Source organism: Eublepharis macularius, chromosome 1 (genome assembly GCF_028583425.1).
Source record: "Eublepharis macularius isolate TG4126 chromosome 1, MPM_Emac_v1.0, whole genome shotgun sequence".
Classification (NCBI taxonomy): Eukaryota; Metazoa; Chordata; class Lepidosauria; order Squamata; family Eublepharidae; genus Eublepharis; species Eublepharis macularius.
Window position 1 is genome coordinate 189549251 of NC_072790.1, and position 18545 is coordinate 189567795.

An 18545-nucleotide genomic window follows, 5' to 3' on the forward strand; every position below is an offset into this window, starting at 1 on the left:
AGGGATCCTGGCAGTGTTTTGCCATCTTCCGGGCATGGAGCAGGGGTCACTGGGAGTGTGTGGGGAGGGGAGGTATTTGTAAATTTCCTGCATTATGCAGGGGGTTGGACTAGATGACCCTAGAGATACCTCCCAACTCCATGGTTCTATGTTTCTATGACTAACAGTGTTGGTCCCCCCCCCCCACACACACACTTTTTTCAACAGACAGGGTCAACTTGCAGATATTATTAAGGAGAGGGGCTTTTCATGACTCCTGGTTTGGCCAGGCCTGATTAGCATAAAGCAGGGTATTGGCAGAATTTTAACTGACCCTCTCAAATTGAAGATAATTCTTTTATGTTTTCTAGGTGGCAGTATATGCTGTACATAGGGCACTTAGCTTTTAAATGAATAGAACTAAGCAGAGATCTTTGCCTTATTCTTTCTTAGAAACAAGCACGTGCTGCTGTAGTTTTTGTGGCTTAAATTGTGATCAGAAGGTTTGTAAAATGTAACATATGACTTTCCAGAGAGTAAGCGGCTCATTCCTTAAGAAGGGAAGATACCTCTATATCCTTCAGAGGCTGGTCTTGTATTGAGGACAGTCATTTTTCTTTTCTGCTGATGTAGCCATTGGCTTGGCTACAGACAACTCATTTTTATGAAAGATTCTTTCTGTGAATGGAAGGTCACATTTGGAATGGATTCAAACCTATTTCACCCTATACTGTATCTTTACTGCTTCTCTACATTCCAGTACTGTTCCAGTTTAGTCCCACTAGAAAAAAAGAAATTTGGTATGTGAATTTCTGTAATCAGAGGTACGAGCATCGAACAGTGCACCTGCCTGAAAATTCTTATCTGAAGGGTATAGTCTTTTTCTTTCTTTCTTTCTTTCTTTCTTTCTTTCTTTCTTTCTTTCTTTCTTTCTTTCTTTCTTTCTTTCTTTCTTTCTTTCTTTCTTTCTTTCTTTCTTTCTTTCTTTCTTTCTTTATCTGTTGCTGCAGATAAACTTCTGTCCCACCCTCTTATTTTTTTTCTTTTTTGAGCTAATAAAATTTTAAGAATATTTTAGCCTAGATCTTACTGTTGTATTGTTGTATTACCAGTTGCAATGAGAATTTTATTAAGAGCTGGGGCTGGGTATTTTTGGACACTGGGCTCATTCTCTGGGAGCCTTGAGAAACTCCTTGGTGTCATCTGCAGGATGACTCTGCCAAGTGACTGATCCTGGTAACACTGCTCCATAATCCAAATTCCCATTTGTATAGATGACACAAATATTGTATTGGTTTATGCAAAAATCCCAGTGAGTTCAATCAGGGATAGAGTTTGTGACATAAAATTAAATTTATTATGATTAAATGCATAGAAGTGATTAGTTTAGTGGCACTGTGAACCTTTGATTATCATTTGCCAGCCTAATTTCCATTTTGTCTTTATGCAATCAGTATAACCTACATATGGCCATAGCCTCAGTGAAAAGCTTGGCATGGGAAAAATATGCTGGCGATTAACATCAGCATGTAGCATTTTCTTTGAAGATAGTATCACAATCATTTGGGACCCAAGAATAAATATTGCATTTAAGGAGGGGGTTTTTTTTGACAATTCATGTATACTTTTAAAACTTCCTCCCTAATGTTTTAGTGATCTGATGACTTTCATGCTTTACATATTTACCACTAGGTTACTGTTTGTTTTTACCTATGCTTTGTGAATTAAATAGAATGAAGTACTACTTTTATTTCCAGGTGGAAAGAGCCAGAGGAAGTAAATGGAATTCTACAGGGCTATATTCTCTACATTGCCAAGAAAGAAAAAAATGTTACAGTTTGGAATCTAATCTATAACAGTACAGATCTTTCTCAAGACTACACAATACGACACCTATTCCCGGGTACTGAATACTTCATTAGACTAGCAGTAAGTTGCAAAATAATAATAATGAGATGCGTGCATAATATTATATTTCTTTTTGGTCATTATGAAATGTGTTAAAATGTATGTAACATTAAGTACATTTTCTGACAACACTTTAATAGGCAGATATAAACACATTCTTTTTAAAACATGTAGGGAAGTACAAAGTCCTCAGTTTCCCATAACTCAGCACCAGGTCACAGAACATGGAACAACTCACTCCATTCACTGCCACATGGGCCTCTGATGGCAAGTGGTTTATGTTTTAGCTATCCCCTCATTGTAACCATATTGGAGAGACCTACTTGGGTAAGATCTTGGGCGTTGCTCGGTCACCCCAGCACAGTAATGATGTAGAAAGAGGGCAGTTGTTTATACCCAACACACTGAGTGCACCAGATGCTGAGGTAGCTTCCAATCTCTAATTACAACAGTAGCGATTATTAAAACAAAAGCAATGAATCTTCATTAAAACAGTTTAAATAAAGAAGCAGGACAGAAGAATTCCAGTACTATTCCAAGAAAGCTGCAATAATTCGGTATTTTGCTCCAGTTAAACATTAGAAATGAAACTTAGGGCCCTCCATGTATCTGATGGGGATGCAGAGTAGCCTGCATGAAGGCAAAGTTAAAACAACTTCATAGTATCAAAAGCTACTCTCCCCCACCCCCAAGTTCTCTGAAAATTCGGTGGCTGCCCCCTCTTCACAGGCCCAGGAGGCAGTCAATGCTCCAGATCACCTCCCTTCTGTCCCCCTGTGCCACTGGCTTGGGGTGGCCTAAAGCACCCCCTTGGGCTGTAAGGGGTGCCCACAACATCCAGCATGTGGGTTTTGTTGGTGGCCGCCCCCTCCTCATGGGCCCAGGAGGCGGTCAATGCTCCAGACTTCCTCCCTTCTGTCCTCCCATGCCACAGGTTTGGGGGTAGCCTGCAGTGTCCCCTTGGGCCCTGATGGGCACCCATGACATCGGTGGCCCCCCGTTCTCACAGGCCCGGGAGGTGGTCAATGCTCTGGACAGCCTCCCTTCTGTCCCCCCTGTGCCACAGGCTTGGGGGTGGCCCGCAGCACCCCCTTGGGCCCTAAGGGGCGCTCACGACTTCTGGCTTGTGGGTTTTGTCAGTGGCTGCCCCCTCCTTGTGGGCCCAGGAGGCGGTCAATGCTCTGAACCGCCTCCCTTCTGTCCCCCCATGCCATGGGCTCAGGGGTGCCTGCAGCGCCCCCTTGGACCCTAAGGGGCACCTACAACTTCCAGAATGTGTGTTTTGTCAGTGCCCCCCCTCATGGGCCCAGGAGGCGGTTGATGCTCTGGACTGCCTCCTTTCTGTCCCCCTGTGCCATAGATGGATGCCTCTCCCTCTTTGGGGGGAGGGTACTATAAGTCCCATGGTGCACCGCTCTGCACAGGACCTTCTTCCAGTCCTGCAGCTGGCCATCCCACATGGCGATGCTTCCCTTTATCCGGGGTCACATATGCAGATCAGTCTGTATGGCTGCTACTGGCAGAGAGGATGCAAGCAGGCGGCTATGCCCGCCTGCAACCTCCTGACAAAGTCCCTGACCCTGGGGCAAGATCTTCTTCATTCTCCAGCTCATTGACCAGGGGGATGACCTGTCCCAGGCTGGACTGGTACGACCATAGGACCTCAGTAGCATCTTTAAAGGGCTTAAGGACACGGACTATCTGGGAGAAGGCCAACCAGTCCACATAGCTGACGCTGACCTCCTCCCCGTCCTGCATAATAGCCATGGATGACGTGATGTCCTGGACTGGGTTTTTTTGCTCCACCAGATGACTAATCCAGTGGATGGGCATGTCCTGGTAGAGATAATGCTCCAGATTGCCCCCCTCCACCTGCCTCTGGAGCAGCTCACGTGAAGACTTCACACTACGGGAGAAGTGTGAAGCCAAACGCCGGCAGTTATCCAACAAGTCACGCATGGAAAACGTTGCCTGGTCCCAGGTGGCCTTGACCTTGCTACCTAGTCCAAGAGCATCCACCATGACCAGGTGCAACTTATGCACCAGGCAGACAGGGCCATAAAGGGATACCTCTTTCAGGGCTGCCAGCATGTTGCTTCCTGCATCGGTGACCATGATGCCATGGATAAAATCACCCATGGGTGCCCACTCCCTCAGCCCAGCCTTGATCATAGTGGCAATGTTCCTCCCCATGTGATCATCATCTATCCCCCGTGCCTGGAGCATAACCACTCTGTACCCTGGCTGCAAGGGCAGCACCTCACCCCAGGGCCCTGGTGTTTCCCTGGGGCAGCGGAGGTCCTCTGGTTGCCACCAATGGGCAGTGAGGCCAAGGTAGCTGTGATGGCAGCCACTCCACATATCTGCTGTGAAGTGCATGGTCCGACCTTTGACACATGACAGCTCCCGACCAACCATCTCTCACACACTGCAGTAGAGGGTGGGACTGACTTGCTGGCCAGTGGTCCACCATGATGGCATTTTGAACCAGGAGGCAAAATGACGCAGCAGCCTCTGAAAGCCCACACCGTCCACGATAGACAAAGGGAGTCATTCCAGGGCAATCGTCTCTGCCAGCACACGAGTGCCCGCCTCTTGAGCCCTCCCCCTGACTCTTTTTATAGGTACCGTCCCTGACCCCGAGGGGACAACCTCCTGCAAGGTAGCCTGCCTGGAGGTTCCACTCCCACCTGCATTACCCTCGGAACAAGGCTTCTTGCTCGGGGTGGACTCCCATGACCCTCCCCCTTCTTTCTGATCAGGAGCCCTCCTCTTCCACCCACCAGATGACTCGTGTTGCTCCGGAGGCAGCAGGCTCGGGTGGTGTCTCTGCAGATGAAAGCGGAGGGCAGTTGATGACAGGTGCTTGGGATCACAGCCCCTACGCACTAGGTCATCGCAGGAATGGCACTACACTGCACAGGTGTTGTTGGGAAGGGGCTGGAAGTGCTGCCATAGTACCTGACCGAAATGGCAACCAGGAGTTGGCAAGTCAGGAGGAGGACAAAGGATTACCGGCCGCAGTGTGGTGTGGGGCTGGGAAGATGGAGTGAGGGGTAGGCAGCGACAGTCCCAAGAGTTTGGGATTTGGAGGAGCTGGATGACTCCCCAAAATCCCAGCATTCCTCCTGAGATTCCCCCTTGTCATCTTCCTCAAAAATTTTGAGGAGATCAAGTTGGACTCCTGCCAGCGGTGAGACTTGTTCTGCCTCCTCCACTACCCCCACAGGGAGATTTACTGCAGTTGGAGTCTCTGGTGCCCCCCAAGACCTCCCCCCACAGTATTGCTGGGCTCCGATGGGCAACCAGGACAAGCTGTGCACTTCCTCCCCCCACGACCACCCTTGCCCTTCATTCCACACCTCATAGTGCTTCACACAAAAATAAGTTGGAAGCAAAAAAAAACCAAGATAACTGAGGAGTTTCCACCCTCAGGTGACGAAGCAACACAAGGCTGTGCCCAAGAGACAGGTAGTGGCCCTGGGACTGGCCTTGGGGGTAGAGCCCCTAAACACAACAGACACACCTGCCCAGGTGGGAGAGGTTCCCAAAATAAAAATGAGATGCACACGGTGGGTGCACAAAACAAGAGTGAGCTGCCCCAAAAGGTGCACAGCAAGTAAGGGAGAGAAAGCAAACAGAAAAGGGGTCAGGACCTCAGGAGAGGAATCTACACAAAGCTGTGCCCCAGAGCCAGCAGTCAGTGGCTCTGAGACTGGGCTTGTGGGGAGAGGCCGTAAACCAAAACCAAAAGAAACAAGGAAACAGCAATTGTGTTGCTCAAAAGAGCAGAGAAAAAATTGAGAAGACCCAAAGACAAGCAAATAAAAAAGAGGAGGCCTAGGCCCCAGAGCCAGGCTAAGGTGTGAGACTAGGGTGGGGGTGGGGGGAGGAAAAAAGGCACCCTCATCCAAAGACCTTCCCACAGTAAGACCAAGAGCTGGAAATAAGAGGCTTCTTTCAGTCTCTTTAAAGCAGCAGCAACCAAAAGCACAATCCCAAATCCTTCCACACATTCTCTCACTCCAGTCCCAGGAACAGGTCCTTCTCCCTCTGTCTACTGGGACTGAAACACAAGGTGCCTTTTATAAAAAATGTGGGCATAGAGCAGAACAGGAGGTCTGTGATTGGCTGACAGACCTGTCTAACAGGGTTTGGAGGGGTGAGATTGGTGTGTCCATGGCTACAGAAGGCCCACCTCCTTCATTGCCTAGGGGCTTGACCCCCCAGCTCCTGGCTGTACTGGGCAGAATGGAAGCTCTCCAGATGGCTAGGAGAGCTGCCAATCAAGGGTAAGTGGGCTATGATTGGGGTTTCCAATGGCAACAAAAGGTCTGGGCCCATTGTCACCTAGAGAACCAATGGACCGGCGCCAGCTTGTCTGAAATTACAAATTGTTTACAAAGCAAACGAAACAGGCCAAAATGTCGTGAATTTCGTGATAACCACAGCCCCACAAAACGTCATTTCGCGATACGCGAAATGGCCCGTTTTGTGATGAAATTTGATTCATATTCCAATTCGTGCCCATGTCTAGTGAACATCCTCGTGCTGTGATGGAAGCCACTGCCAAAGTATTTTTTTAAAATCTGCAGCCAATCAGATCTCCTAAGGCCCATCAGAAGCACTGCTGGGCAAAAGCTCCACCTGGCTCCACCCACATCCTAAAAACACATGGTGGGCACCAGGAAAGGCACTGGCAGGTGCCATAGTGCTCCCCAAAAACATACTGAGAACCCAAACTGTTGGTAGGCAACTGATTTTTCATTCAATTCCAGTTTTCTAGAAATCCTTACAAAAATGTTTGTGAAAATACAACTGAAAATGGGTGTTTATTGCAAGCTAGCAATGTCTTTTAAATGTCATTGCTATTCTTTTTATGCAGTCATTTCTTTTCTTTTCTTCTGATTAATGAACAGTTTAAGTTACATGGTACAACTGAAAATATCTTGAATATAAACATGAGATTGTTCCTGTTTGTTTTAAACACTCTCATCATTTTATAGTAATACCTATATAAGGATAAATGCTTTGATAAATGCCATAGAAAAATATTCGGCTCTTGATTATGAATACATTTACATTTATGTGTAGACATTCAGTATGCATTCATTTTGCTCAACATGCTCTTGAATGCTCTAAATATTACACCACATTTTACCACAAAGTAGATCATCTACCCTTTCAGTAACAATAAAGATCTTACTGGAGACTACAAAAGCAAGGGTATTCATACTAAGATTGACTTGGAATCTGTAGCCCCCAGGACTATTGACTTAAGGGGACCCCCAATTCGGTTCCTCTTTTGTTCTTACATGGTCTTAGGGACCACAAGTCTAATCACAAGTCTAGAAGATGGACTCTATCCAGCTGAAATTAAACTGCAATGAGCTATGCCAACGGCAATAGAAAGCAGACCAGCTCCTTCCTAACATCCACCTCAGGCAGGAGCAACCAGAGGGCCGTTCCCCTGGGACCTTGGAGTCTCTTACCTTAGCCCCATGACTTCCTAGGTGACATATTAGTTCATAGTCCATATTTCTGAGGTGGCTATTCTGAAGAAAAATGCTTTAGCATTTTCCTACTGGATGTTAGAGGAGAGAGTGACAGACCTCTTCCCCACAAATTGTAAAATACTTAACATATTCCTGACAATCTTTTTTTTTTTCTATCGAAGAGAATCAAAAGTTCTTACTTTGAAGTTGATTGTGTCATTTATTTTGAAAATGTCAACCGAATGATGTATATGAAGCACTTTGAACACTTGGAAGTACTATACTTCTTCTTCATCATCATCATCATTATTGTGTTAACTAATGAGGGGTGTATTTTTAATCTTAACAGCTCTGTGATTTACGCGACAATCCTAAAAAGAATTATACCTTTCAAAGTTGAAAAGGACTTTGCTTAGGATTACCCTGTTAGTGATTTAGACTTGCAATATGATGCTCAAATTAACTCATGTTTGTTCTTGTTTCTATTGTTCATCTTCTTTTTTAAAAAAAGTTATAGATAGGAAGGGTTGTATTTTCCCTATTTTGTTTTTCCTGTTTGGAGCCTGCCACAAAAATGATGTCACACATAACCCTAGCATTTCAAGCAGAAGCTCTGTTTAACGGGATGGCTTTAAAAATGAACATATTGTTTTAAAATACTTTCATGCATACACACCGTGTTTATCTTCCATCACACAGTGAAGATCCTTATGCTGTGGTGGCAGTAGCTGCCAAAGCAACATAAAAAAATGTCCACAGCCAATCAGATCCTTAATGGCCACTCCAAAGCCCTGCTGAGCAAAAGGTCCACTTGGCCCCACCCACTTGCTAAAAACATTTTGCAGGCACTGAGATAGGTGAACCACGGCACTCATAGGCACCACATTGTAAACCTGCTTTATTGTTTAGTGGGTTTGCTCAGACATGTGTCCCATTCATCTTGAATTCTAATTTAGCTAGTAGAATTTCTAAAACTAATTCTCCAGTTGGAGATGCACACATGGTTTTGCTGCTGGCGTTTATTATTCATTTGGATCTTCTCTTCCACCTGTGTTAACAGCACACGTGCACTGTCATAAAAAGCTGAAAAAAAGTCTTCATATATAATATAGGATTGCATCAATAATCTTCATACACTGTTTTATTAATGCACACACGTACAGAGGTGCATTAGTAAAACTGCATAAAAAATAATTTTGATGCAACCCTGACACAATCATATCAAGATTGCATTTTGTAGCATTTTATCAATGTGCACATGCATATCAACAATATAGTGGGGGAAAAGACATACATATTTCTGTTACTGTTTTAAATTATATTATATGAGCACTAGGAAAGATAGATGGTAAATATTTTAAATTAACAAATAAATAAAATCATGTAAACTAGGAATGACTAGAAACATTCCACAATATATTTGAATTTTGATGATCTACAAATCAAACATGTTGAATGGGTGTTTGATGATTCAAAGGAGAAAAACACTGTAGTGAAGTTGAATTTGCCAGTAACTAAAACGAAAATTATCCAACCATTTTATCCATTAGGAGATACTCAGTAATTGTTCAGTATTGATACAGATATAATTTACTTTTTAATTACATTCCATACTGGTTGTCAAAGCCTTCCAATGAATTATGTCTATACAGCATTTTTAAACCCCTGTGACCATTAAGATTTTTTCTTTAAAAAGGCATGTGGTATTCTCTGGCCCTTTTTGCACTTACGGTTTAAACCGCCATTTATGAGCATTCGCCCCGATCGCAGTGGCTTCGGCATTGCACCTGTTCATTTCACATTGTCCACTGCAATTTCGATTTGGTGTCTGTGCTTCATTTCAAAACCTCAGTGCAATTTTGGGCTTTCGGGGCCTTGCAATTCACGTCACACTTTTTTAAAAAAAATTGAGCATGCGTAGTAACGTTGCAATGTTGGAACCCTTCCCCCCTTTTTGCTGACTGGGCTGTCCCCTGCCCACTGGAGACGTAATTGGTGGCAGAGTTCTGGGGGAAAACATGTACCACTCTCATTTTTTTAAATCAAGCCAAGGAAGGGTTAAAATGCTGCCGATTCATCTCCTCCCAGGAAGCAGAGGCTTGTTTCCAAAGGGCTGTGCAAAATGCTTGGGTTTTTTCCCCCTCTTTGGCAAAGTCTGAAACATGCCTGGGAGGGAGGGAAAAGCAGCCATTTAATCCTTTCCTGGCTTTTAAAGCCAGGAAGAAAGTGCAGGAACATTACAACGTTGCAACCCATTCTTCTCTTTAAAAAAAAAAAGAACGTGTGTGCATACCCTAAGGGAGGAAGGAGAAAGCAGCTATTTAACACTTTCCTTGCTTTTAAAGCTAGCAGGGAATTAGCAGCAAGCTTAGGAATCATTCCTGGCTTTTGAAAAAAAAAATAAAAGAGCATGCATACTGGGAGGAAGGAAACCAACGAAGAAACAGCCTGATGACCCTCAGCTCGCATTACTAAAAAAAATGGTGGACAAGGAGTTCAGAGAGCTGAGGAGGGTGGGAGTGGTTAATTCTGCACAAACCAATCAGCTCCCAGGGAAAAGGAGAGGGGGGGAGAGAAGCAAAAAGGGGGCAAAAGTGTTCACATTAGCAAAATGCGGGCCAGCTGCCAGTCGGCAGCGAACTTAAAAAAACATCGGGGTATGTCCGCAGGGGGAAAAATCGGGGATACAGCGGACAAAAAGCGGGACTGCATCCCATGACTACTTTTAAGTGTGAAAACCTTGCAAACATGGGATGTGGAACAGGTACAAATGCGCTCTAAAAACCGAGTGCGAAATGTACCTCTGTCTGAAGATGTGCTAGCACACATTAATGAATTGTGAATTAATTGTGTTTATGCAAATGATACGTACCTAACACACACACAGTGATTTTCTTTTAGCCATCACATTGAAAGCAATGGAATCTGAACTGCCTGCATCGCTGTTGTGATTTATACTATGAAGTCATCATATGCCCTCATATAGGATTACATCTACTTGTGCCACAGGCTGGATTTCCGAGAATCTGGAAATATTTTTTACCTGTATTTTTTTAAAATATATTTTTTATTATTTTTCCAAATAGAAAACAAAAGAAGATAGATATTAGATAGAAGGAGCAAAAAGGTTTTCGTACAATTTCAGTAGGCTTGCTTATATCAGCATTATAACTGCACAGAGACTAGAAGGTATAAGAAAGAATCCTGGACTGAATTGTATGGATCTGTTTTGCTAATGATGGTGCTTTCCTCTTATGCAAAGGCCTTTACCTGACCTTAGAGAAAGATCATTGCACCACTGGAAAACATCATTAGCACAATCAGTAGGATCCAACCTCTGATTGTCAACAGTGCGTCTGTGAGGTGCTCTCAAGTCACAGCCAACTTGTGGCAACCCCATAAGGTTTTCAAGGCAAGAGATGAACAGAGGTGGTTTACCATTGCCTGCCTTTGTGTAGTGAGTGACCCTCAACTCTGACTCTTGAAAGCTCATATCCTAGAAATCTAGTTGGTCATTAAGTTGCCACTGGACTCGAATCTTGCTCTTCTGCTACAGACCAACATGGCTACCCACCTAAAACTGGACTTTCTTAGTGGTTTCCCATCCAAGCACTAACTACGGCCAACCCTGTTTAGCTTCTGAGATATAATGGGCCAGCCAGGACAGTCAACATTAACACCATAGAATATATATAAAACTTACCTTACAATGGAGTTGGTCTTCACTCTTCATTTTGTTCAATTTTTGCTCTGATGTTGTTGCTGACTTTTCAAATGTTGTAGTGCTGATTTTGTGACATGTTGCTTTAATGATGGATTTTAAAGTTCTGTTGTATTGACTTTCTATGGTTTTCATTGGAAACCACCTTAAAAGCCTATGGTTAAGAGGCAAAAAGGAAAGAGTTTCTCTTTTCTTTAAAAAAAAACAAGTAAGTAGGAGAGATTATACAGTTGTTTGGCTTCCCTTACACTCTTCCATAGGTATTATGATATGGTCACTAACACTCGCTGATAGTGACTTGATTATAATCCTGAGACATAATCTTATGCTCAAGGAGTTTCACAACCACCATATCTGGAGTCCTCCAAGGTTAACACTCTGTGGACGTACCAAACTTTGACCCTGGGAATGGCAGCACAGGCCTTTCATGAGAGGAGTGAGCCAACTCATCAGTCACCAGAGGATGTTTGTTCTTCTGGTGTAGAAAGAAGTTTCATGATTCAAGGCCATTCAGTGGCACTATGGTGACTCCAAGCTAGAGTGCTGATTCCTTAAATATCATGCAACTCAGTTTAAGAAGTGGAGCTCTGCAAATAATGCTTAATGACCTAATGGCTTTGGACTTCATTTAATCAATTGCAGCTACCCCAGGTCCCACAGTACTTTAGTCTGGTCAGCTCATTGTCTGTTTCCTCTACTCATCTCTTTCTACTCTAGGAGATTTTAAAGAGAAAGGCACCATCTTCTGGTGAAAATCTTGCACATTTGCCATATTACAATTTGAGTAGTGCATTCCTTTGTACAGTTACTGCACTGTAAGCCAATTGGTTTCAATAGGGTTGGATTGCCTTGTTCTCAGGAACTGATTAGTTGTGATGCTTTTGAAAGTTTTTGCTGAGCAAATATCTCAGATAGGGTTTAACAGATGTGCTTTGGATTGGTTTAAATCATTCCTTATGGCAGGACATGGAGGGTTCTTGTTGGACCCCAGTTGTCATCAGCGTAGCATTTGTACTATGAAGTTCCACAAGGCTCAGGGTTATCTCCAATGCTATTTAATCTCTGTGTTGGTTTGAAATAGGCTGTTGTCAATACACTGATGACGTCAATATGTCTAATGCTGAACCTGATCCATGTGTGAAATTGTATAGCCAGAGAAGGGGGCCAGGTTGAGATAGAGGGTATTCTTCTAAAAACTCAGGAGGACCCCCCCCCAGTTTTCAGAAAAATGAGAACACCTCAAAAGTGGAGCACCTGCAAGCAGAGGTGTATTATCCATTTGTGTACAGACAATGCACCTTCTTGGATGACAATGGAAGTGGCGATGCTAGAGCTGGGTAGTGGAAGAGGGGAATGGTGGATAAAATTACAGGGATAGTGGGAGGGAGATGGAAGAAGAGCTGCTGACTCCCCCAAGACATGAGCCAGGTGGGAAGGAGAAAAATCCCACCAATGCCCCCAGTGCATGAACTGAGTGGAGGGAATCAAAGTCAGAAATTTCAGTTTGTACAGAACACCACAGCATGGTTATTATCAGGAAGAGCCTGCAGTCACTTCATTGGTTACTGATCAGTCACCAGGTTCAATTTAAAGTACTGGTTATCATCTACAAAGCCCTTTATAGCCTTGACCTGCATATCTGCAGGAGTTCTTCTCCTGCTGCATTCCACCACAACATCTTCACTCATTTGAGAAAACTTGTCAAAAGCTGCTGTCTTGGAAATGAATAAGATTGGCAATGCCCATACACGTGCATTCTCTGTTGTGGCTCTCACTTGTGGACCAGTCTGCCTGAGGAGGTCAGGAAGGCTCCCATCCTTATATTCCACAGAATGTGCAAAGCAGAAATGCTCAGGATGGCTTTTTAAAATAAATACAATAGAACTGTAGTATAATGGAACAGTTCAGGAGGGTGATTTTATAAGGGAATAGTGTTGTAGTCTACCAGACAAAAAAGGTGGTTCAATGGGTAGAGCCAGCCACAAAATAGTGGCTTGTAGAAAAATTAGTCTTTCATAGCATGTCTGCAGTATTCAGGTGGGGAAACCTTTCTTCCATTTTTCCAAATTAACCACCCTCCCCCAATTGTAACTTGCTGTGCAGGGGGGAAATATACAGTTACCTCTGTGTTCAGCTGGAAGAGGTAAATACTGGCTTTGAAGGTGGGGGGATGACTCAATAAGACTCTTTTTCTGTCTGGATCAAGGGTGTATGTGAACATGCATGAAGGAGGAAGAAGAGGGATAGATGGGAAAGGGTGCTGATACTGTTCATTTTCCATACAGAGCAAAGGTGAGTGCTTGTGCCTCCTTGTCCTTTGCATAAATGAGAAAGAGGATAGTAGCTTCTGCAGTATCCTTAAAGGGAAGGAAAAGCAAATGAATACAGGAAGGGAATTGATGTGCTAACTGCTTGGAGAATGACTGGTCACTCCCAAATAATCTTGTATGCTGCCCTGATCTCCATAATATCTTACAACGTAGGGAACAGAATTTGCTCTTCTCCTTCCTCTCCCAATTTCTGAGTGTGAATATTTCACCTTTCCTCTTGGCAAGATGTTACAAATCACTGACTTGTTACAACCACAATGTAATACATACCTATTATTCTTTGGTTGTACTTTATTGTAGAGGGCAATATGGATAGAACAAATAACATAGATAGACAGGAAGCACAGATGGACAGGAAACCAGAGCAGGATAAACTTATTTGCAGGGACTAGGTGGGCTAAAAATTACTTACCTTCTCATCTACTAATCTTATGAAAGCCTGAATGAACTAATTTAGTGACAAAAATGGATTTTATTCCCGGTAAGGCCTAAAAATAATGTGGATGGGTTTAAAATAATATTTTTACACAGATAACTGTGCTGCCAGTATTTTAGATACAACGTTCAATGAAAAGAAATTACAGAGTTTCTGTCATATTTCCCTATTTTATTACTGAACAAGCAACATGAACAGCTTGATCCTGGAAAAGAACTTTCAAATGCTGCAGTTTATGAAGCAGCTGTTGATCAAATCTATTAGTCTGGCAAGCACATTGTATTTGCAACAAAACCTTTTTAGAACACAGTCTTTGACTTTTCTTACTTCTCCCTCAGATTCCTCTATCTTCTATATCAAGTAAACATTTTTTACAATTATTAAATTAATAAGGGAAACAATTGGGAAGTAATTTGTGCAAGCCTTCCTTCCTGCCTCGGAATTTGAAGCTATACATCTTTCATAGACTTGAAGCTCAAGCAGCATCCATGTGCAGGTTCTTAAAACATGGAGTAACTGGTTGGCCACTGTGTGAGACAGGATGCTAGACTAGACGGATAACTGGTATGATCCATCTGGACTTTTGCCCATATTTTGAAAATCATTTGCAACCCCAGCCGGAAGGAAGAGACAGACACAGACTTGGAATAAAGGGCCGTTTATTAAAATGACCATAAAGGTAATGCACGGCAAGAGCTAACTAAGCGGTACAGGTCAAGCCCTGGGGTCAGCACACTGACCACCGCCTTGCCTGTCTGGGCGAGCCCCAATGCCCCGGGTGTAGGCCATCTCAGGAATGGCTGCAACCCGGCCAGCTAGGCCCTCGGATCCCCACTCAAGCACCTGTTGTGCCCCAGCCGCCCAAGCATGAGGTTAGGCCTTGTTCCCGGGGATCCACTCAGGCGTCTGCCCTCCCTGACGGTAGCCGCCCAAGCATACCGCCCTAATGACAGACCCTGTTCCCCAACCTTGGGGAATGCCACAGGGGCTCACCGGCCCGCACCCTATTCCCAAAATCTCCTGCCACCACAAGGGTCAAGCCTCTGCTTAGACCCTTGCGCCCCACAGGTGGCCTAGAGCCACCCCAAAGCCCTTGCCGTAGGTCATCTAGGAATATATCATTGCCCTCAGGTGACAGATGGACACCATCTCCTCTGTAGAGGTGGACAAATTCGGCCCTAATCTTGGGGTGTGGCAAATAAATACCCAAGCCTTGCCCCAAAGACCTCTTAATGGCGTGGTTAGCCTTATGTCTGGCCCTCTCTATTGCCCTGGTGTCAAAGGCCTCCCACCAAACCCGTCGTTGTAGCATCTCTGACCATACTATAAGCACACTCGGCCATCGGCTGCTTATGTATTCAAGGTCCTCAGCTACCTGCATTGACAGGGCCTTGCCCTGTACCAGCCCAAGGTCATTACCACCCAGGTGAATGACCACAATGTGTGGGGGAGGACCTTTCCGTCCCCTAAACAGGAGAGGCAGCAGGCCGGGCCATCTGAGACCACGCCTGCCCTGCCAATCCACCGTGGCCACAGCGCACAGGCCCAGCTGGGATCCAAACTGTGTTCTCTTGGCTTGATTGGCCACCCAGAACACCATGCTGTGGCCACAAATCAGGATTCTCTTCCTCTCCTGGCCCGACACGGCACCTGAGGAAAGAACAAGTAGTTTGCCATTTAGAACTGATGTAGGGGCCGGACATAGGACCGAAATGCCCTTGACTGCCACCTGCCCACTCTCTGAATTGCCTGCTGAGGGTATCCTATAGCAGCTGCTGTGGAGGCCGCACCAATCCGGAAGGAGTGCGTTCCGAATTTGACCCCCGACAAGCCAATTTTCTTAAGTGCCCTCTCTGTCACTGCCCAAAACTGATATTTAGTCAGTGGGGCCTGATCTTCGTGGCGGAACAAGCCCCCTTGGGCATCCCCACAAAGCGTGACATATTCCTTGAGGGCCTTCACAGGGCACAGCTCCTGCTTAGAGCAGGGGCCCAAAAGCAAGGTGGTCCCCTGCTGCTGGTGGTCTGTCTTGGACCTTCTAATCCCAATGGAGACTTTGTCCCCCACAAATTTAATGTCCTGGGCCTTCAAGGCCCGTCCAGACGCATCTGTACGCGATGAGGCCACCAGCTCACTTACTCGGAGGGCCCCAAAAATGCCGTTAAGGCAGCAGTGTAAAAAAGCTTCCGTTCAAACACGGATGAGCAGACTTCTGCCCACACGGTCACCAGCCCCCTCAGCACTGACGGGGAGATGGGCTGCCTCGGGTCCCTTGGCTTTTTAATGCCCCCTAAAAAAGACTCCAAAGCCTGTAGACCAGGAGGCATCAGGGGTGACTTGAAGTTCGGCTTCTAGCAAAAGCTCCTCCCTCCAAAAAGTCACCCCATTAAAGGTGTCAAGGAATTCCTTCCCCACCAACAGGTCATCCCGCTTGCCCTTATTAATTCTTAAACGCTGATGGGGCAACCGTAAGGCCCTCATAGCATCGCACAGCCACCTGAGGAAAGCCCTCCCAGGCACAACTGCCTTACAGGCAAAGTTTAAATGGCCAACTAATTGCTGCAACTCAAGGAGAGATATCTTGGCTCCACTCAAGCAGCCCTCCAATCGAGCCCAAGATCTACCACCATCTCTAAGGGCAACCTTAAGGTCTGTTGAACTGTGTCTAGTTCTATTCCCAAGAACGTTATGACAACAGATGGTGTCTTGGTTTTCTCATGAGTTAAAGGAACCCCCAGTTCCTCAGAAAACTCCATGAACTCTGCCAAAAGCCTGGCACACTGCCCCAAGCCAGCTGGCCCAGACATCATAAAGTCATCTAAACAATGGATGAATAGTCAGCATCCCTGCGCCTTGGGGAGACCTGAAGAAACCATTCAAGTACCCTCAGCTTTACTGGGCTGGGCCCCTTTTCCAGGCTCTTGTTGGCCACCACTGCCCCCAAAGCGTTTCCCACCCTGTCTTCCTTTGGGGCAGGCAGATTATGGGTGGGTTCCCATGCATGCAGGGCAGTCATGCATATACTTTCCCACTTTCTTGTTGCAAAGCTCCTCGGACGTGAAGTCCCAACAAAGCAGCCGTAATTAAACCTGCTGCACCGCAGAAGTGCGGGAACCTGAACCCTGAGAGGGTAGAATAATCATGTGATCACTCTCGCTCCTATTCCTGAGGTTGGACTTGGCAAGGGCCATGACTTGCACCCACAGCTGTATCAACCAAGCCGTCCCCTCAAAGTCCGTGTACCCCCTGTATATAATATTCATGTACTGGAAAAGGGGGAGAGCCCTACCTGGCTGTGCCCTAGTCAATACCCCTGCATAAACCAGGAACCCAGACAACCAATGAGTCCAGTTCCTGCCAATCTGCCTGCAGCAGATCTTCTCCTTATCCCTATCGTACAGATCATCTATATCCTTCTTCTCCCATTCCCTGAAGAGAAGGGTAAAGACATCCATGTACTAACCCTTTGTATATTCTCCCCGCCCCCCCGCAGGCAATGCCATATCTCCCGGGGGAAGTGTCCTATAAGGAACCATGCCATATCCCTGGGGTCCATAAGGGGCCAGGCCCATCTGCTTGCCATAACCAAAAGGCCACCAGGCCACCCAGTCACAGACAGAGGGAAGGCCTATCCATCCCAACTGGTAGCACAGCCCGATACAGGCAGTACTTGCGCCTGCTGCAGGTGCAAGGAGCCACTGGCATAACTAGGCCAAATAGTTAGGCCTGCAGAAGGCCAACCAAGCATGGGATGTGTCTCCAAAACAGAAAATGCAGGAGCGCTGGTAGCAGCTACCTGTCCCAAAGAGCCCCAGGGCCAAGTGGCACTCCGCTTGGGCAAAGGATCCTTACCGTCAGGCATGGGTTGTTCCACTGCTATGGCAACTTGCCCACTGTCAGCTGACCATTCCTGGTCAATGTCAGCCACACTCTTAGTTAATGTTGGATGGTCCTGGCTGCTGCCTCCCTCACTTGCCACCACTCCTGATACTCCATCCAGGGCAGAAAGACAAGAGGCAAGATCCTTATTAAAATCAGCCCTGGTCATTCTTTTAGCACCCGTGTGTGGCTGAACAGGTACAACAGCTGATGCTGTACCACTCCCAGCCCTCTCAAGAGCAACAATGCGCTCCATAAGTTTCTGCCTGCTTGGGCCATCGTCTTCGTCTGAGGGAGACAGAGCCCGAGTAGGGTTCCGCTGCACTGGCCTTTTTACAGGCCACTTCCCCATTGATGGGACACCCCCATTTCTGGGCAGCATAAACATTCCCAAATGATGACACAGCAGCCGTTAATAATGTGTTGGACTGGCTCGCAGCTTTACCCCTTAACCAACTGTTAACGCTAGCCCTGACAGGTAGCACTAAGCCCCTGCAAAAGTAACAATTGCAAGGAGCAGTACCAAGCTGCCACATAAGATGGCACCGAGCATGGCCCTGAGCAAATCTGCCTGCCAACAGAATGGCTGTCAGGCAGAGACAGGCCACCAGTAATTCTCCACCACAAGATGGCGCCGAGCACAGCCCTGAGCAAATCTGCCTGCCAACAGAATGGCTGTCAGGCAGAGACAGGCCACCAGTAATTCTCCACCACAAGATGGCGCCAAGCACAGCCCTGAGCAAATCTGCCTGCCAACAGAATGGCTGTCAGGCAGAGACAGGCCACCAGTAATTCTC

General features: G+C 45.8%; 1 protein-coding gene across 1 annotated transcript in view; it reads left to right on the forward strand.

Annotated features, from left to right (window-relative positions):
- USH2A (usherin) overlaps positions 1–18545 on the forward strand; it is an 843391-nt gene that overhangs the window by 394023 nt on the left and 430823 nt on the right. Inside the window, exon 33 of the mRNA XM_054970549.1 lies at positions 1737–1908. Coding sequence (XP_054826524.1) covers positions 1737–1908 — 172 coding nt within the window. The remainder of the gene's footprint in view (positions 1–1736; positions 1909–18545) is intronic.